At 40.8% G+C, this 21,639-nt stretch overlaps 2 protein-coding genes across 7 annotated transcripts in view; one reads left to right on the top strand and one right to left on the bottom strand.

Annotated features, from left to right (window-relative positions):
• capn5b (calpain 5b) overlaps nucleotides 1–21,639 on the top strand; it is a 110,883-nt gene that overhangs the window by 47,351 nt on the left and 41,893 nt on the right. For all 6 annotated transcript variants that reach the window (XM_042008980.1, XM_042008982.1, XM_042008983.1 and 3 more), the window contains exons 3-5: nucleotides 2,622–2,753; nucleotides 19,579–19,787; nucleotides 19,969–20,161. In XM_042008980.1, the coding sequence (XP_041864914.1) occupies nucleotides 2,622–2,753; nucleotides 19,579–19,787; nucleotides 19,969–20,161 (534 nt within the window). The remainder of the gene's footprint in view (nucleotides 1–2,621; nucleotides 2,754–19,578; nucleotides 19,788–19,968; nucleotides 20,162–21,639) is intronic.
• On the bottom strand, nucleotides 13,336–13,818 carry ompb (olfactory marker protein b). Its single transcript, XM_042008988.1, has one exon. It carries the CDS (start codon nucleotides 13,816–13,818, stop codon nucleotides 13,336–13,338), a length of 483 nt encoding a protein of 160 aa, XP_041864922.1.

Raw genomic sequence — 21,639 nt, forward strand, 5'->3', positions numbered from 1 at the left:
TTACATCAGTGTCTGCAGGGCCAGGCCGTGATCGATACTCTATTACTCTTCCACCTGAGCCAATCTGTGGATGGCAGGCCACCACAAGAAGCCGTCGCTGCTGCTCAGACTCCAGCAGTTAATGCTGCTGCAGACAGGGAGGAGAAACGTGCCTCAGTATCTTAATTAAGTCACAAGGAGCTCAGCAGAAGGATGTCTGAACGTTGCTTCTCATAGCCGTGCCAGATGTATCGTACAACCACATTTCAGACAGGAAGCACCTCAGTGCTGGTCTGTGTAAGGTGAGAGGAGGATGCTGGTGGAACTGCAGGCCTCCAGGCAGCACTGCAGTAGCCTCTGCTTCAGATTAAAAGTTAGCTTTTGCAGCATTCAGCTTTGCAGAGTCAGCAAATGGCTGACCTTGGTTGCATGTGTTTTTGTAAGTGTGTGTCTCCTGTGTAAATACGTTGTGGTTTGCCTTTGTGTGCAGCCATATGATGTTAAGGCTGGTAATTGTGCTGATATTTATGATTAAAGCCATATGGTGGACCTGGGTGTAATCCAGCCCACATAGGACTGATTTCCAGGCTAACACAGAACTAACACAGCCAAAAAAAATAAATAAATATATGCTTTCATGTTTACATTTCCTGTTGAAGATTTCTTAAATATCCACTACAATTCATCTGCAGTGTTGGAACTGTGGGAGGACACTGTAGCCGGCAGGGTTAAAACATCATGCAGCAAGTAAACCAGTGATCCACCCAACTAAAGTGAGCAAAACTGTAAGTATTTATTTAGTAAGAATATTTTGGAGGGTAATGATGTCCATCCACATGAAAACATATCACAGTTAGAACATAATAGTTGTTCTAACAGTTTGATTTATACCCAACAAGTTAGATTTTTACCTGCATTTATTGGTTATTAATTTAGAGCCTTAATGGAAAAAAATTTTTGTACAATTCTAAACAAGGTGATTGAACAAGTGATTGAAAAGCAACAGATGACATTAAAATGAAGCAAAACAACCTAAAAAACTAACAATGGAAAATGTTATTATTGTTATTATTATAGTTAGTCCTGCCCTTACACTTTATAGTCTGGTGTTTGTCATGTTTAGTTTCTGTTTGTAGTTTTCCCTCACGTGCTCTGTGTTTTCTGTTCCTGGCTCGTTAGATCACCTGGTCTGATTTCTCAATTACTTCACCTGTTCCTCATTACTCCCTCTGTGTATATGTGCCCCTTGGTTTTCAGTCATCTTTGTCAGGTCCTTGTGTTTACCTGTGTCATATCTTGGTTCCTGTTTTGAATTCTGTGATAAATCTTGGTCAACAGCATCATTCTGCCTCCTGCCTTTACTGTCTGCATTTGGGTCCTCACTTCTGCTGCATCGTGACACAATGGTGCTATTTAAATAACAAGCTGATATTGATGTGAAATATCCAACCTGAGGAATGTGCCGTGAGCATCAGCAGCTCAGACCAAAACAAATCAAAAACCCAGGTTCAGACTTTCAGGCAGGTCATAAATCCCTAAAACTGCTCTAAGCACTCGGGCAGCATCCCTCTGTTTTTGGAAGTCTTGTATTCACTTTAAGAGCTTTGCTCAGTCCTAAAGAGATGTGTGTGTGTGTGTGTGTGTGTGTGTGTGTGTGTGTGTGTGTGTATTTGCTGTCAAAATGTCTTGTAACAACAGAAAAGGAAAATATTTGACATCATGGAGAGAGTCTGAGCCTCAGTAAAACATCTCAACAAAGTGGTTGTTACTGCTGTAGTTGGAGGAAGAGAAAAAGGGATAACGGAGGATGAATAGATGTGGGAGAGGGAGGGAGGGAGGGGGATAGGTGAATGAATAAATGGATGAAGGAGAGAGATGAGAGGATGAAGGGATGAAGGATTTGATGGATCAGTGGATGATGGAGGGAAGGATGGATAATGAATTGGGAAGGAAGGGAGAGGATTGATGGGTGAATGAATGAGGAAGGAAAGGATGAGTGGGTGAGAGGAGAAGGAAGGAAGAGGTTGGAAGGATGGAAGGATGGATTGATAAGGGATGAAAAGGTGGAATGTGTGAGAAGGGATGATGGAAGGATGTGGGAAAGGGAAGTTTGATGGATGAATTGATGAGGGCAAAGGAGAGAGGATGGAGGGTAGCTCAGGGAAGTATTGATTGATTTGGACAAAAGGATGGATGGAGGGATGAGGGAGAGGATTGATGGATGGATGAATGAATGAGGCGGGGAAGGGTGGCTGGATGAGTTTCCACTTCCTGTAGAAACCATCCCACACATCATCACAGGAACCAGAGGAAACCGATGCTTGGGTTCTACGTATGTTCTGTCTGTACACAAGAAAATGGACCTGCACAGAGAAGCTGCTGGAAATGTGATTTTATAAATTCACGCTGTCCTCCCACTCTCCAGTGGAAGGTCATGAATATGATATGTGGGTGCATGCAGACAGATGGTCTGATTCATGACCAGCCCACATCTTCTGCTGTGGATCGTACACACCCCTGGGAAGAAGAACATGCTACTTCTAAAAAGCCCGTCAGCTTTATTATGTCATCATTTTACTGGATGAACTTTACAGAAAAGTCAGATTTGTTAACTGTTGTCTGATTGTGTGTTGGTGGTGTAGGAGCTGTGTGAGGACCCTCACCTGTTTGTGGATGGCATCAGTGCACATGATCTCCATCAGGGACAGCTGGGTAACTGCTGGTTCGTTGCTGCGTGCTCCAGTCTGGCCTCTAGAGAGTCTCTATGGCAAAAAGTAAGTATGTCTAGATATTTATATATTTATATATGTGTGTGTGTATGTGTATGTGTGTTTGTTTTAATTACCCTCCCCTTTATTCTTCTCTACCTCTGTTTTTTTTTTTTTTCTTACTAGCTCACAATGTTTGAAGGAATTTGTTGATATGCTCTTCAGTCAACCTGACCTCATTAATCCAGTTCTGACAGAGACCTAGGTCTGGATTTGACATTACTGGTTTGACTTCAAACATAGGATGGAGATGAAAACACTCCAAAAACACCCACCTGAACAGCAAGAATGTCACTGGTTCGAACCTCAGCTGAGGGGGGGGGTTTGAACCTGGGGAGCGGTGGCCTTTTCTTTGTGGAGTTTGCATGTTCTCCCCGTGTATGCGTGGGTTCTCTCCGGGTACTCCGGCTTCCTCCCACCGTCCAAAGACATGCATGTTAGGTTAATAAATCACTAAATTCTCCTTAGGAGTGAGTGTGAATGGTTGTTTGGCTCTGTCTGTGTTGGCTCTGCGATGGACTGGTCACCTGTCCAGGGTGTACCCTGCCTCTTACCTGCTAAAAATACTGGGTTAGGTTCCAGCTTACCCGCGACCCATAATGGACAAAGCGGTACAGAGAATGAGTGTAGTCAGATGGCTGTCTCTCAGTTCGACCACCCACCGCCTCTTCAACATGGTCAGAATAGACTCAGAGAAGGGATTTCATTGACAGATGGAAAGTAAACACCAGAATGCTCCTTTTAGTCTCAAGCCATTTTCTTGTCTTGGCTAACACAATCAGTTGATGGTTAATCAGTGAAATCTGATGTGAAGTCTCTGACGACAGGCTGGAGGCACTGAAGCTGGGTGGATATCCACTCACTGGGACTGTGATCAGGGTGTGGCCTGCAGGGAATTGTCTGCACCTCTACCGTTAGCAGCCGGTGGAAATGAATGAATGGAGCGAGGCGGGATCATAAACAAACAATATACCAAAAACCACAACAATATTCAACAATATTCATGTGTCACACCCACTGGATTAGAGATGTTCTGCATTTTGTTAAATTGGATAAAATTTGGTTGACATTAAGTGGTTGCTCCAGTAAATTTGATCACATGGGGGGTCTTTTTCTGTTTTGTTAAGAAAACGGATCTCCATGTCACCCCTATCTGAACTTTCTGTGTTAGCTTGGGGAAATAATCATTCTGTTGTGGTGTTTGGGGCGGGTCTGTCTGTGGACGAGTACAGCTGTTTTGCACTATTACTAGCTAGCTGTTTTTTTTTTCCCATTCCGTATCTGTACCACTTTGTTCATTACAGGTCGCGAGTAAGCTGGAGCCTAGCCCAGCAATTTAGCAGTTGAGAGGCAGATTACACCCTGGACAGGTCACCAGGCCATCGCAGGGCCAACACAATAGGAGACAAACAACCATTCACACACACACACACTCGATCACACACAATGACCATTTAACCTAACATGCATGTCTTTGGGTGGTTGGAGGCTCCCCCAAAAGCTTGAACCTTCCCCCAACTGAGGCTCAAACCAGCAACCTTCTTGTTGTGAGGCTGCCCTGCTAACCACCACACCACCGTGCAGATTTTTTTTTTTTTTTTTTTTCATTTTTATTTTGTTTTTGTCTTATTACCATTACTATCACCTGTATTATTATTTGTTCTGTCTTGGTATTCTGTTTTGTGACTGCACTATTTTATTGTTTTGAATGTTTTAGCCTACCCAAGAATTCTTACCCTAGGAATGTTTTGGATGTGACTTTTCATTTGCGACCAGCACTGGTTGTTCGAGGGGTTCTTTGAACCCTCGCTCATCTGTGAGCTCTGAGGATATTTCACTGTGAGTCGGCAGACACAGAATGTCTCTGTCGTCATAGCAGCACCAACAAGCTGGCCAGCGGCAGTTGTGTGTGTAAGATTGGAATCACGCACACACCTGCCCAGTTACAGAATGAAGTAATTTAGAGCAACAAGATGGATTTAATGAACAATACACAGTTTTTATTGGTTTATAATGGGCGTCAGTGATTCAGTGCTGTTATTCAGTGTCTACATACAGACGTCCATCTCTTCTCTCATTATCTCTCTCACACACACACTGTATATTATATTGTGGGTCACTATAGATTAATCCGGAAGTGGACCGTCCACCACTTTTGCGGTGGCACTTGTGTGCCTGTTATAAGTAATTGTGAAGAGAATGTGATCATTTTCTTAACATCTCTGCTTATTTCTTAACAATGTCAAGGAAATCTGGAAAGACATGCCTGGTTCTTGTTGTTCTTTTTTTTTTAACCTGTCCTGTCCAGCTTCATAGCAAGCAGAATGCATAGCATTCAGTTAAAGACCATTAATTCAAGAAGATTGTATGTCTGAGACCTCTCGATTTACACAGATTTCCTGGCAGGGCAGAAGATGTTGGAGAGAAGTGAGTCAAGAATATTAACAGAAAGAATTTTATTCCCAACAACATTACGATAATTTTCGGTGAAAAGTTGTCGGTCCAACACTAAATTCAGTGTTTCCATGCGACTGACAAGCTTAACATAGTGCAACGAGTCACGTTTATTGTGCTAGTTATTGCTAATGGACTAAAAGACAAGGGGCTGCCCTGCTGCTGGTAGTAAGCGTAGACTGACCACGCATGGAAAAAACATTAACCTCACAGATTTTTGTAAAAGAAATTTGTGTGATACGTTTTATTGTTAGAACATGACACATGAAAATGTATGTGTGTTTTCATCTTTGAATGTGGGAACTGTGCATGCAGCAGATCAAAAAAAATTCTAATTTACAAAACCTGAAGACGTTGAGACACAGAGAGTCTGCTGTTTGACATTGGACCCTTAAATCAGACACGTTGGTAACTTTATTCATATAAATAATTTTATTCTAGTTTTCAGAAGACAGTTTTAAAATTGGCATAACCACCGGTACATGTTAACCAAGATAAACACACATGGAGACATGATGATGTTCCCAGTTGCTCAAATCTGTCCCTCCATTAGAGACATGGAGTTTGCATTTTGTTGCTCATCACAAGCTAGCTGATTGATAAAATAATGGAATACCTATGAAAAAGTCAAATAAATATGCAATTTATTAGGATCATTGTTCTGCAGTAATAAACTACAACTAAACATTTAGCTACAGTAGCACTACAGTACTTAAATTGAGATGGGAAGGAATACCGAGTAGACTTTTTTTCCCCGTTTCTCTTTTCTCTATTCTGATTATTGTCATAACCGATACCTAACTAACAAGAAAAACAAAATAACTTCAAGACTGGTAGATAAAATACCTTCACCAGTAACTGTGGGCCACTGCCTAACGTCGTCAGTCCAGATATCCTTTCTGCTGTCCGCAGACGGCAGCAGATACCAGGTTGCCGCCACAAAAAAGGCGTCACCACAAGATGGTGCCACACACAAATGCATTTGTCTGTACATCATACTGTAGGTGTCTGTATGTGTGAGTATCTATCTGCAGCCCCTCCTTCACACTCGGGACCTTTTCTGTGTCCATAACCACACAGGAGCTCCATCTTTGTGAAGTTGCTGCCACTCTCAGGCATGGCAGTAGCCGCCTTGGCACCCATCAAAATTTGCTGCATATACAGCCAATTTTTTTCTTTGCATAAACAAAACAGCTTCGGCTCATCAATATACTAAATATGAGAAGGTTTCTAGTAACAATAATACAACGTGGCCAAAACTGTTAATTTTTCTGTTGGAAATTTTCCTATTTTACTTCTGCAAAATTAAACGATTTACTAGAAAAAAAAAATTATTATAGGTTTGCTCTGTTTTTCTTTTTTTTTTTTTTTTGAAAATAGGTAAAAATTCATTCTGAACTTTAAAACTGGTAAAAAGCTTGAGCTGGAGAGTGTTTCTGAGGAAAGGGGGTTGATATATGACTGTCTTTGTATTACACAGTTTTAGGGTTACATTATAGGGTTCAGCCACCGTTTTTGTTCGATGAAAACATTTTTCCAAGATACTCCTGAGCCCATGTGGCTTTATTAATCATAATGATAAGGTGGCTTCTCAGATAGCATCACCTGAGGACTTTTTCTGCTCTGTAGTTGTTGAAAGACAAAATTTCTTTATAATCTTGCATTGAGAGAAAAGTGCTTGTGGTATTTATTGATGATTTTTTTGAGTTTTGCACAAAGTGGTGAGCTACAACCCAGAGCTGATAGAAAAGACTTAAAGCCTTTTTTTTTTGTCAGGGTGCATGGTGAAGAAGACCAAGTGCAGGCTTGCAGGCAGGACTCGATAAAATCTTTATTTTCTAAAAAACTCAAGTGGTGCAGTGGCAGGAACATGCATGATTTAGAGGCACTGGTTCTGCTTCCAAAACATGCAATACCAAATGTGCTTCATAAAGCTGGCAGAATGAAAACTAATGCTGGGAGCAAGGCCAGACTGAACTGAATAAAGAAGACAATTATGTGGGAATCTGGAGTATTTAAATTGAAAAACAAACACCAGACCAAGGAGATAAAGGCTTGAAACTATGACCAAAACTCACAGACTGTCATATTTTTGGTGTAAAAACATTAATGTAGGTATTTACTGACAATAAAACAGCGATAATGTAAAGGCTAGCAAGTGTGGGCACAGTGATCTTCATGCCTGGCTCATTTGCATTTGTGTTTGTGGGAGTTTTTCTTGTTTGAATAAATCGAACACAACTGTGGTTATTGCTTTGCAGAGGATCCACGGTGGGAGGAAAGAAAGAAACAGATTCTGCATTTGTAAAAATTCATTTATAATCTCAGCAGAGGACGTTACCATTGGTTGATTCAGCATACAATTAAATGACAAACCAGTTTATTTTTGATTAACCAGAAGAAGTCAACACCTGATGCACCACAACTCTTTGCAGCTTTTTATATTTTTCTTTGCTTTTGTCATGCCAGTTTTTAATCTGTTTTTCTGCATGAATGTTATTCTGCAGGAATAACATTGTCCACATGTCCCAGAGAGTGGACAAGGAGTATAAAGTGGGATATTGGCAAAGGCTTTTGCTTTCTTTTTTCAAATTCCTGTAGACAACAACAGCTATGAGAGACTGGCCAGAAAACACAATTAGACCACGACCTAGTGCCCCTTCACTTTAGTCAAAAACAGTTCCTTGTGCTCCACAGAAAAGTCGCTTTCTCTAATATTTCCTTTCCACACTCATTGAGGTCATGACTGCAGTGGATTTCCTCTCCACCTTGAGATACTGTTGTTGTAGTTTCCATTCTGTCCTGTTCTCCACAATGGAAACTAATAGGGACGAACTAGATGAGACGATATTTTCAAATTACTTTTAAGAAAACTAAAATGAAACCCTGGTGTTAAATTTATTAAGCAGTAGCCCTTTTCTCCATCTCAACACACTCTGATGCTCTCATGTTTCTAACACACACACACACTGCATGAATCCATTATAATGTTTCAGTTGTTAATGGGAACATAAATTGAGCAAATTTAGTGTTACACACATAAACAAAAGACAGAAAACAATTCAAAGTGATACATATACCTGATTTTGCTGCGGCTGTTTCACCTTGTTCTGTACCCTCAAGAAGACGGCCTCAAACTGGTCATGGTCTAGTTGGGGTAGTCCGAACCCTTGGGTCCAGTGCTGTGCACTCCAGCAGATAGTTGTATGCATCCCAAGGGTTGCTGTTTCTGTGTTGGCCATGGTGGTGGAATCAGCATCATTTGTTCTCATGCTCTGTTCAGTCATGCTTTTCTGTGGCACAATGAGAGACACTGTGGGACTTTTCTCCTCACACAGCACTGTGATGGCTGTCTTTAAAGAATAAGATATGATCTGATATTTTCAGACTCCAACGTCATTCTGGCTGCGCTCGATAGGCTGCAGTACTTGTTCTTGTCAGTTTCTGGCAGATTAAACATTGCAAAGGTGCATTACTGCCCTCCCACAGGTCACAAACAGAAATAGCTCACAGCCTGACAGACTTCTGCCCTGTACCCACAAGACAGCTTTTCACTCCATTGAGAAATACCATCACGATTTATTCTCACCAGATCTCGTCACACCTCTAGAAACTAATTATCAACCTATACCCACCAGCCACTTTATCAGGTTCACCTGTTCCAGTGCTTTTAAAAACAAATATCTAATCAGCCAATCACATGGCAGCATGCTTTCATGTAGACATGGTGAAGACGACTTGTTGAAGTTCACACACATTTCTGGAGTCATTGCTACACAGCAGCGGCCTGAGGCTAAATAACCGCACTCTAAAACTTTTTTATCCAGGACACCACGTGATGTAGCAGCTGAGTTTTGCTTCACACGCTAGCTAAAAACACAAGCTGTTTGGAACACATGCCATGGCTGATTCAGCAAAGAAACGCAAGAAGACATTATCAGAGGAAGAGAGGAAAAGAAAGAGAGAAAGGGACAGAACAGGAGTCAAGATGAGACTTCAGTCTTTTACAGGCTGGAGAGAGGATGCAAGAGGGATGCTGGATTACCCGATGAGAGGGCGCGTCACTGGAAGAATTGCAAAAATTCTATAGTGCGTCTTTAATTTGAAAAAATAATTTAAAAAAATGGTATGCCGACCATGAAAATGTTATTGTTGACATGCAAATAAAACTAGTTTAATCAGTTCCTGCTGCCTCAGTTGTAGTGATCCAGCTTCATTTAACATTAATAATGTTTAGAAAATATATATTTTAATAATCACTATAAAATGTTAACTATCATTTTAATATTTGTAAACCTCGGAGCACCATCAATCCTTTTCTCTTAATGGAAGCATGGAAAATCAATAAAGTCCTAGATTAATTAATTCAATTTAATCAAATCAAATCAGTCTTAAGATTTTATTACGTAAGTTCTTCATTCGAATAGACTAAGACATGATTCAAAGGAAAGAAATCATAAACGACTAGTTAAATAAATGTGTCTAGTCTAAACTGTATAATATCAAGGAATAATTACAAGAGGTAAACGGACAAACATGCTAAGTGTGATGTTCAAATCAGAGTCTTATGGTAAGGCAAACTGTGGAGCAAAAAAGTGGTTTAACTTGATTTAACCAGTTACAAAAGAAAAAGGACATAACAAAAATAAAAATTAAGCATGTGCAGCGATGGACTCTGCACCTCGGGTCTGACCATCTTCTGGATCAGCTTTTCCTGCCTCAGCAGGCATCTTCATGCATCATGACAAACCCTCATTCTTCTGGAAACTCCATTCTCTCTCCGCCACCTCTCAGGAAGGTGTAGAAAGACAAGGCCAAGACTCCAACTCTAGAGGAGACCAAAAGTTCTGAGTTCTTTGTTCTATGTTTGGAGGTGGTCCATGCCCACAAGGAAATGTAGCTTACTTTCTCCAGCCAATGAGAGCAGGCACTGTGCAGCTTGGCTGGAGGTCATTGAGCCTACATGACGGGCTGGTTTAGTGTTAAATATTTCTGATTTCTTTTGTTTAAAAGTATCAGATAAACATTTGTCAACACATCTGTACATTATAAATTGTTAAAGATTTAAATTATGTCATTGTTAAATCATTAAATTGGTGCACATTGTAAAATTGATCAACCATTCAAACAGAATAAATAACCTATAAGTGATTAGATCAACATTATAAAACATTAATGAACAGGAAAGACTAGTAAGGCTCAGAGCATAAATGGATCAACTCCTGTTGATTAAAGATTATACCAATCCTGATGACTAGAATGGTCTGCTCCTGAGTACAAATAATGCTTATAAACAGCATATTATGTAATGGACATTATTTAATGGCAAAACAAGACGTTTGTTTTCTTATATCTTTAAAAAAGAAAGTCTCTTCCCAGTCTAGCCAGGGCATTTCTGATAAAGTGTAGAAAACCTTATTTTTAGTTTATTACCCATCTGGAATGTTAACTAATCAAAGTTTTCTGTGTCCCAGTTTAGAGATTAAAACCTCGGGGTGGTGTTAACAGCTTGAGAAAACTCAAAAGGTGAAAGCAAAGAGGGGTCCCAGGTCATCAGTTCAGGATCTAAACCTGGAACAGATAAACATTTTCACGTTTGGCATGATAGTTTATTATCCCAGTGTCAGAGTTGACCTGTTTGATCTGTGGACATCCAACCAGGTTGTAAAATCCTGAGTGGTTTCAGTATCAACCCCTGTCCTTGGGAAGAATTTCAGAGTTTATAGAAAATTAAGGCAAAGTCATTGATGTGTCCCATCTGTTCCTTCTCGAAGTGACGGCAGACACTACGCAGTTATATGACACGTGCAGGTTTTTGTGCAGCAGAGCACCAGAATCTCGGACAATGTGACCAGTTTTAATCCCTTTTGTAGCAGAAGATTGTTTGTTTTGTTCCTCTTTTCCAAAATTAATTTAATTTTAATTTTAATGTGTCTTGTCTGCTGATGTTTTTTTTTATTCATATCAAATATACCACACTCATACATCACACTGCATTTTAAAAATAATGAATAAATAAACCATTTTTAGTTTATTGCTACCCCAGTAAAGATTAAAAGAAACGCAAGTATGCGGCTTAATGATCTCCACACTTTTGGACTGTGAATTGTATGAAAAATATGTGGCATTTTGTTCTGATAGGGTAGCACAACTCAACAGATAAAACTATAAATTTAGCCTATGGTAGCTCATTTTGATAGAAAATCAGCCCTACCACTTAGTACCAACGTGGCCTGGTTTAACCACCAAGGCCTACCTGAGTATTGTTGCTGACCATGTCCATCCCTTCATGACCACAGTGTAGCATCTTCTGATGGCTACTTCCAGCAGGATAATGCACCATGTCACAAAGCTCAGATCATCTCCAGCTGCTTTCTAGAACATGACAATGAGTTCACTGGACTCCAATGGCCTCCACAGCCACCAGATCTCAATCCAGTAGAGTAGATTCTCATCATGGATGCAGCCGACAAACCTGCAGCAACTGTGTGATGCTGTCATGTCAATATGGAGTAAAACCTCTGAGGAAGGTTTCCAACACTTTGTTGAATCTTTCACACCAAGAATGAAGGCAGTTCTGGAAGGAAAAAGAGGCCTAACCCGGTACTAGAAGGTGGACCTGATGAAGTGGGCAGTGAGTAAGTGATCCCTGAAATTTTAAAATTTATTATTTAAAGTTTATTTTCCACATGTAATTATCTCTGATGTATTGGATTTGATTTTTTTTTTTTTTTCTTTTTTTTTTTTCTTACTGTGTAGGTAATCATCCTCCAAACCCGGGGTATCACACTTCGGTCCTTGAGGGCAGCTATGCTGAATGTTTTTGTTGTTTCCCTGCTCCAACACAGCTGATTCTAATCAAATGGATCCAACAGCTTCTTGTGAACTCCTTCACAATGACCCTTTAATTTCAGTCAGATGTGTTGGAGCAGGGAAACAATGAAAACCTGCAGGACCAGAGTTTGTGGCTTAACAACTAATTTTAGCTACTTGTCTATGTAGCTGTAAACCTTCTGCAGTTTATGTATAAACTTTGTTCTTTCTTTAAGTACGGTGTGGTGATCTGCTTGTTAAATCATCAGTTTTGTCTCTAACTAACATGGTCTAACAACATAAAACCCAGTGAAAGGGTGTGCTGCTACAGCAAAACGTTTGATCTTTTGCTTTTAATGTAATTATTTATACAGCTGACTTTAAAATGCTTTTTAAAATGATTCTAGACACACAATAAGTTTCCATTCTGCATTTTTGCGTAATTTTCCGGGTTTAAAGCCTTACAAACAGGCAAATTTGTGTCCATTTGTTTATATTTTGGTAAAGGGCGACATGTAAAAGTGAGCAAAAAAGAGGCATACCAATGAGGACAGTTGATGAAAATTTGTATTCATGCATTCAAACACTGCGGGCGAGGTGGATTTAAATGAGACTCTTGAGAACATGTTGGCTTTTTTTTCAGGGAAAACAGGTTTGGCCTCTTGTGGGTTTGATAGTTAAGGTGACATATTAAATGCATTTGTGCTGACAGGAAACGAGACGAAGTCCTCCTGATGTCCGATTTTTTCCCACTTTTCTCTCAAGCTTTCTCTGATGTGTCGTTCATGTTTACAGTCACATTCCCACGGGCTGTGCATCGAAACAAGGGAGAGCCTGCTGGAGGAAGAGTTGGACAAATCCACATGTCTCCTTTCTCTTGTTTGCCAGGGTGACCATGCAAGATGAGGAGAGATGAGGCATCAACCTGTTCCCTCGTCTGCTGGGGAATACTGACACACACAAATACACACTGTCTCTATGCATTATGTCATGTGGGACTCCACTCCAGCAAAGCCTCGAGGGCTGTCTGTTTGTCAAACAGGAGGAGAGGGAGAATAACATTTTTTCTGCATCACTCAAGAAAAAAGAATCCATGCTCATCTTTTTAATTAAGAAAATGCAGATGCAACTTTTTCATGTGTCAGATTTATTAAGATTTAGCTGAGTTTTCCCAGCTGAGGACATAAAGACATAAAGGACATCTTTTGTGATTAAAAGAACAATTGGTAGCAAAACATAAAAGGATCTTAAAAACATTTAAAAGCATATAAGCACAGAAGAGTTTATTGTTGCTGCTTTTTGAGTCCCTCCATGCCAGGTCTTAAGTATCCACTATGAAGGTGATGGAGCAGTCGACAGTCTCTGGACTGCAGCCTTCTGCAAATGCAAACAGGAAGTACATCACCTTCCTTACCTTGGCCAGCTCTGCAATCCTCTCACCAAACTCTGCCGTGTCAGCCTCATAACACTGGACGGATGCAGCCGAGACATCAGCCGCCATCCTCCAGAAAACCCCGGTGGGTTCTAGCAGCTGACGTGTCATGAGGTTGGTGAGGTCCGGCGTCCAGAGCTGCGAGGTGGCTGTGATGGTTAAGCGTCCTGGTTGCGCCAGCCGCACCATCCAGTGTGAAAATTTAAGGGACTGTGTGGAGAAGTCCAGTCGGTATACAGCTTCGTTGGGCTTCAGCAGACGCTCGCCCTCCTGCCTCTGCTGGCTCCGCTGTTGCAGAGACTGAACCCGCAGACTCATCACCTCCGTCAGCTGGGTGTCCAGCCGGAAGGGAAGCTCCACCTTTGTAGACATGCTGTCAGTGCTAACTTCAGGGCTGGATTAGATCTGATCGAAGGGTCTTCACCTTTTCTTGGTTCAGAAACTCGTAATCTGAGTCTTTCTGCAGACCTGCTCAGTATGTTTGTGTGCATGTCTGTGCAGTATCGGTAGCAGAGGGTGGGTCTTCCAGACGAGCCGGGAGAAAACAAGATCTAATTACATTTAGAAGCAGAGCTCGGGGTTGGCCCACAGGGAGTTGTGCTCAGTACTGTTTGTCACATTTGTTTTTGACTTTGTTTGCTTGGTTACAGATCCTGGACTGTAACACGTCTGGTGCATGAAGTGCCACCAGGATCACAGAGGTGTGCATGTTTGTTGATGTGTTATTAGAGTAAAGCAGTGCCCTGTGTGGCAGTGTCAGACATGAGGAATAGAGGGAGGAAAAGGCCCTTTGTTCCCTTTGGGGAGCAGTTTTTCAGACAGCAGAGGAAGTTTGTGTTCCTGGTTCAGTCAGGAGGTGAGGCACCTGTTAGAGTTCAGTTGATGTGTAGTGCCACTTGAGATAGATGGAGCAGCTGTCAGTGCACAGACAAAGACTAACCAGCAGCAAAGTGAAGTGCAGGACAGATTGCCTCCTGAATGATTGCAAAATCTGCCTTTCTAAACGCTCTGTGGTTGGTCTTCTGGAGAAGCAGGTTTCTCAGCACTGTGCCACCTCATGCTGGGAGGTCTGACAGAAACTGCTGTTCAGTTAGCACATCTTGACATCTCCAAGGACACCCGCTGGAACCGTGTCATTTAGTTCTCATGTGGAGTCACTCACTGCATCTTTTGCGTTTTTTATTGTGTGTCATATTTATGCTGATGGAAGCTCCACTGGTGGGCTGTTCCAGTTCTGCTTGTACTGGACTTTGGGTACTCTAAATGTCAATGTAATGATAAGGAAACACAGCATTACCTGGTACAAAATACATTAATTTGCCCTCTTATATTAGGCACAAATGCCTATATTAACTCTCAAAAATCTTTTTTAGTATGCTTGTTTGTTTTTAATGTAAAACTACGTGTAGAAGCTGAATCCTTTTAATCCCAGTCAGCATGCAGACATGATGTTTTCAGGACAGCCTCAGTTGTCAGATGATGAGGCTAAAATTATGTAAAATGAATGTATCAATGGATATAGCAGCATAAAGGCCAACCAGAAGAAGAAAGCAGAATTTATTACTAACAGAACTTTGTAGAAATAACACACAGATCAACAGTGACCAAACCTTTTCTCATCTGCATCTTTCTCTCAAGTCTTGGCTTTCAGGAGAAAAAATATTGGCATTGGAACAAACACACAACAGAAACTATTTACATATTTATACTTTTTCCTCATTTTCAGTTATTTCTGCTACTATTTACCTGCTATCCTCACAAAACCAACTCCAACTCAGCTACTTTGTGGCGCCACCGTGCATCAAAAACATCTTCTTGGCTTTATTCCAGCCATAGAGGAGCATTATTTTTCTTCTTTTCAGACACACACAGAACTTTCTGCTCACTTGTTAATCTTTGGCTGCTACTGATTGGACGTTACCGTCAATTTAAGCTCTGATTGGTGGAGAGTTTGACAGGAAGTGGCTTCATCATTATTTCCAGTCTAAATAGAGGTCTCTTAGTAACATAGTGATAGTGATCTTTTTATGATGAAAATGTGATAAATAATGGTATTATCATGGATCATTGTGGATTTACCAGATAGAGTCTCTGAATAAACACTACATTTAGTGGTTGGATGGGAAATAAATACCTGGAAAACTTCCGTAGATCACCTAAAGGGTAAGCCATCCATCACAGTTTACCACATACAGCAACACACTACCGTTTTTGAGACATTGACAGGCGATAGCGCTCGGGGGCAACGACGATCTACCAGAGTTTTAATGGTTAGTCGAGCCTTCAGGTTTTTAGTTGGTTTGTATTTTGCTGATTGAAATTGTTTAGCATTATTTCAGAGACAGGGGGGGATTGTTTTCTATCAAAAAGTTGTGCTGCTATGCTAACAGGTTAAGATAAGCTATCAGCCACTGACAATTTCTTTAAGTGAGCTTTCTGTTTTAAAGGATTCAGCTTGGTAAATTATTAGCCTCCACAGCACAATTCAGAACATGTACAAGTGTCTTTGCTTCTTGCTCTGTGTCCTCTGTACTGAGAGTCATTCATTAACTCTGAGATATCAGAAGTAAGACATTTGTCTTTTATTTAGGATGACAGTGTGAGGAAAGCTTTGACCCAGCCGACCTTTGCATAGTTTCTGAGTTTAATTCACACAGATTTAAACGTCTCAAACATTTTGGATTATAGATGACAAGATCTTTAGACACATGTCCGCAGCTTCTATGCACAAGGAAGTGATAACTTTTGCAAATAGACCAACTCTGTCATGACCTTCCTTTAATGGAGTCACAATGCTCAGCAGGTGCCGTGTTGGATGTTGTGTTCAGTTTTGGACCCAAATATTCCAGTCTGAATCCACAGTGTTGGGCTGGCATAGGCTTGTTAGAAAACTTTACCAAATTAACCTGCAATATGAGCTAAAAGTTTGACTTAGTCATGTTTTCCAGTGTGAACAAGGATGTCTCAGCCTCTTCAAGGAGAGCAGTTTACAGCATTTATCAACAACTAACAGATAAATGGAGCAGCTAGAACATTAACTGCAGACTCAAACACCAACATATGATCTTACGATATGATGCAAGTTATTTTATGTTAAGGTCAGTTGATAATAAATCACTTCCAAAGATCAGTGCTGTGTTCTATGCAGTTCAGGTTGTGGGTTATGTCAACAGTTTGAGCCCTGATTTGGCTGGAAGGATACTGTGGGCAATAAGCTTTTTGCTAGTTATCATCACAGGTGTGCATGGCCTGGGTTTGGGTTGAGGAAATTGAACCAGTGTATGTCTCTGCTGGAAGCTGCAGATATAATTCATTCAGATTTTTAACTACGTGGCCGAGATGGGCCAGTTTAACATCATTCAAACTCTCTTCTAGTTCAGGGATAAAATGTTTAGCTGCATTTCCTGCTGGAGTGGTTTACTGGCGAGAGGAGATGGAACAAGAAAACTTCTTTTAACACATTTACTGTTAATGTCATGCCTGCTCCCTCCTCTCAGGTGCGCACCGCATCTCCGGAGTACTGATCACTGGTTTCTATACTACACTTCCCAGAAACCCTCTGCTTCAGACATATTGGACACGCCTGCTTCCCATCACAATCATCATCAGCCTGCACCTGGTCACCTGCCAATATAATCTCTCTGCACAGACTTCTACATTGTGTGGTATTCTCACTCATGCTCGAGACTCAGAACAACCATTGTTGTACTTCAGAGGCTCTATTAAAGTTCCTTTGTTCTTACCTGCGCTTGTGCCCGGCTCCTCTCTGGATTCGCCTGACAGTTAAACTAAGAACAAGGTTTCCACCCTCATTCATCCCAGTTTCTCCATTTCTCTCTTCACCCTTTGATTCGATAAACCCTGATCTCTGTCCCGTAGTTGTTGTCTTCTTTGTCTTCTTCTTCTTCTTCTGCTTCTTCTCTGTGTTATTTGGTGGTTGGCAAAAACAAATGGGGGCATTATTGCCACCGAGTGGTCTGGAGTGTGGACATGACCGTTTCCAAGAGCCAGAAGTGTCAAAACATTTGAGAAGTTTGAGAACCTCTCGTGGAGTCCATCAGACTGTTTATACAAAACAGAATTTAACTAAAAACAATCTGAAAAGAACTAATGAAACAATAAAAAATATTAAAAAAAAAACAACAAGGGCTCAAAAGGGTTTAGCTGTAAAATTCTTTAGAGGGTATTAAAGGCTTAAATCAAAACAAAAAAAAATGCTAGTTGTAAAACAATGAAATATGACTGACTAACAAGTAAATTAAAATCAAGCTAAATATCAATAAAATATTTTCCAAAAGTCAAAAGATCTGAAAAAAGTAGTGGTGATAATGGTAATAATAGACTAAGCTGTACAGAAAATGAATTAATAATAATTATTTTTATTTTACATTTAAATGAAGTAAAACTCAAGAATTAAAAGGTAGGTATTGAGTTTGGGTTCCACAAAATCCACACAGGCCATAATAAGAAAAGATGGCCTCGCCACTGGTTTCTGTTCTTACTTCAAGTATTAAAAGATCTTTTCTTGAAGACCTGGGGGTTTATTGTGTTAAAGCAGATCTGATAAACAGGCTGGACTGAGACCACTAATGTCAAGTTGCTTGAAGGGTGATGGGAAAAGAGGCAGGAGGCAGACAGACTTCAGATGAAATCTTATTTTATGAAACAAAGCTCTGGAACGGCAGGAAGAAAAAGAAACTCATCAGTGACCCCCACACATCCTGACAGAGCTCAAAGAAGCGAGGAAGGATGATGCAGATCTGGCAGTGAACGAAAGAAAGCAAGGAGTAAGCATACGCTGGAGGAGGAAGACTAACTAAAAGAGGAGCAGGTGTGTAGTTAGCAGGAAGTGAAGAACGTACTCAACAAAATAAAACAAGAAACAGACCAAGAAACTTGAACGGACTACATCACTAAAAAGAACTGAACCAAAATAAAACCCTGAAACCATGAAAATTTAGAGTTTTAACCATTTAGGCAACAGAGGTTTAAATAAATAAGTAAAATGTTTATAAGGAACTGAAAAGGCTGGAGCTTGGAAGAGATTAGAAATAACGGCACACAGTAAATGTAAAAAATTTTAAATGTGAACCTGAGTTTATGATGGGAGTAAATGTGCTCATGTTTGCTTGTTGAATGGGAATGGGCGAATAGCTGAGAAAGTGCGTCATCCACTATGAAAGTGTTTTGTGCTTCCTCTGTAATCTGCTCTGCATCACTGACAATGACCAATCCTCGTCAGCTCAGTAGTATTAATTAAAATCGATTTTTCCATATTATGGACATTTTGTAGTTAATATATACAATTTCTGAGGCCTATTGCATTGCTTAATGGTAAAAACTGTGCTCAAAACTCTGTTGTATCCACTCTGATACTTGTCTTCTGCCCCCTGGTGGACACCTTTTGCACTGCAACAGTTCTTTACCGTAGTAATAAATGGAATATATATGCAAATTATTTTTGTTATTTTACATTTTGGTAAAGGGCTGAATAATTTTTTTTTTTAAAAAAGGGAATTCATTCAGGCCTTAAAAGGTTAAAACTTGTATCAGGCACTTGTGAAACTGACAGGATGCATTTAAAGTAGCTTTAGTTGTGATATTCTTTTCTGTGGGAGACCAGAAAGCAGTATTACATAAATTAGTCCTGCAGGTAAAAAAAAGTGTCATAGAGTGTCTACACTGACTTATTTATGAAAACCTGAAAAATGCATCCTTATTTTCTTATGTGCAGCTCAAAACGCAGGTTTGAGTCAAAAACAACTCCAAACATTTTTATCTTGCTCTGATGAGTTTATTGTCAAAGCTTGATTCTTGGTCTCAGAATAGGGGCTGAGTTTTAGTTGGTTCACTGCACCACAGAAAATGCAGGCAGCTGAAACACACCCACACACACTCTGCAGTCAAACAGTTATTACTTCTCAGCCATGTCCTATTACAGCTGGATTTATGATTGCAAGAGTCGAGGCTATAAATTTGTTCCCTAACTCTTAATGCATCGGGGGCATGAGGGAACACAATCTCACCCCACCTGCCCACTCGACCCTGACATTATTCATGCTCCATGAGCCATCAGCTGAATGTTCGGCTTACCTGCGCCTCTGTTCCTCTTCCTCCAACTTTCTCCTGCAGGTTATTCCGGACTGGAAGGAGCAGGAGTGGGATACAGAAAAGCCCGACTCCTACGCCGGGATTTTCCACTTCCGCTTCTGGCGCTTCGGTGAGTGGGTGGACGTGGTGATTGACGACCGGCTACCGACAGTGGACAACCAGCTCGTCTACTGCCACTCCAATGACAGCAACGAGTTCTGGAGCGCCCTGGTGGAGAAGGCCTACGCCAAGTCAGTATCAGTGTCCTCACATAAACTCACAGACTTACAGAAGGAAGGCGGGACTTCTGATGACACCTGCAAAGCTAGAAACATGTCGACTAAATAAAAACAATAGATCTTGTGTTGTTTTGTCTGTGAAATACCTGAGAAAGCACAAAGTCCTCATGTGACTGTCATCTCCTCCATGCAGGGTTTACGGCTGCTACGAGGCTTTGGATGGAGGAAACACGGCTGATGCACTGGTGGACTTCACCGGCGGGGTTTCTGAGCCCGTGGATCTGCTGGAGGGTCAGATGGCAACTGATGAGGCTGCTCGAAACCAGCTGTTTGAAAGAGTTCTCAAAGTCCACAACAGAGACGGCCTCATCAGCTGCTCCATCCGGGTAAGCTGAAGGCTTCACGGCTCACGCTAACATTCTGTCTGGTGGCTTTTTAGACCACATCTAACTACATTGTTTATTACGTGAGTTTATTATTTACTGTCAAGTCTAAATTCAGCTGATTGGTTAGCAGATATTGGATGCAGTAGTAAAATTTTATTCTGCATGTCTGATGCTACTAAGTTTCTGTGATTTTGTTCTCAAGTTTTATATTTTCTTTGCAATGTGGCTTGTTCATGCTCATGAACTGGACTGCTCTGAAGGTATAACTGTTAGTACCATTTTTTTTTTTTTTTTGCTCCCCTGACACATAATGGCTCTACTCTGAAGGTTAGAACTGGCATCTTCTGGGTTCTAAAGTGGGCATATTCCTTCCTCAACAACACACGACATCTCACACCAAGTAATTATTTCTTGAGCTAAAACTAAACCAAAATGCAGAAGCAGTGTAAAAACACTTAATCCACACTGATTCAACAGCTTGTAGAAGCAGCTTTAGCAGCAATGACTTGAAGTAGTCTTTTCTGTAAGACATTATCAGTCTCTCACATGTTCGTGAAGGAATTTCGCTCAATTGTACTTTGGACTTTTACTGGATAATGTCCACACCTTAATTCTTCTCTTTTTTAGATACTTTGATGCGGATCTGCCGCTGTGTTTGTCCTGTTGCATGAAGCAGTTTCAGCCAAGCTTTAGCTGTCAGACAGATAGACTCACAAAGTATCTAGAATACTTTGTTATCCAGAGTTCATGGTCCACTCAGTGACTGCAAGGAGACCAGGTGACTGCAGAACAAGCCCAGATCATCATGTCTCCACCACCGTGCTGACAGTTGGTATGAGGTGTTTGGACTTTGGTCTAATCTGTCTAGTGGACATTGTTCCAGATGTCTTGTGTTTTGTTCAGTTGCAGCTTTTCCAACCTAAGCTGTGCTACCATGTTGTTTTTTAGAGAGAAGAGGCTTTCTCCTGCAACCCTTCTAAACAAGCCATACTGGTTCAGTTTTTTATAACTGGACTGTAATGAACTTTAACATTTAACATGCTAACTGAGGCCTGGAGAGTCTGACATGTAGCTCTGGGGATTTTTGTAGTTACTTGGAGCATTTAATGGTCTGGTCTTGGGTTAAACTTGCCAAGATGCCCTCTCCTGACATTTTTATGATCCAGACTACTTTCATGTGATGTACTGAATCAGATCTGATTTTTTTCAAAGCAACCTCAGTCTGACAGCTCACGTCACATTTTACCTGACTTTTACATCACTGAAGTCATGTCACAATTCTGGGCCGGTGGAGAGGAGATGCAGCAAGAATGAATGTAAACAATGGAAGAAACAATAATAGAATAGAATAGAATACATCATAACTGCATCGGCTGCGATTGCACAACTATTTCAGAATAGATATACACATTCTGGCATGTGTAGCATCCATATTTACCTCCGTACACACAGCGTGCTGCATGTGACGTCATGTCTTC

This window comes from Melanotaenia boesemani, chromosome 15 (genome assembly GCF_017639745.1).
Source record: "Melanotaenia boesemani isolate fMelBoe1 chromosome 15, fMelBoe1.pri, whole genome shotgun sequence".
Taxonomy (NCBI): domain Eukaryota; kingdom Metazoa; phylum Chordata; class Actinopteri; order Atheriniformes; family Melanotaeniidae; genus Melanotaenia; species Melanotaenia boesemani.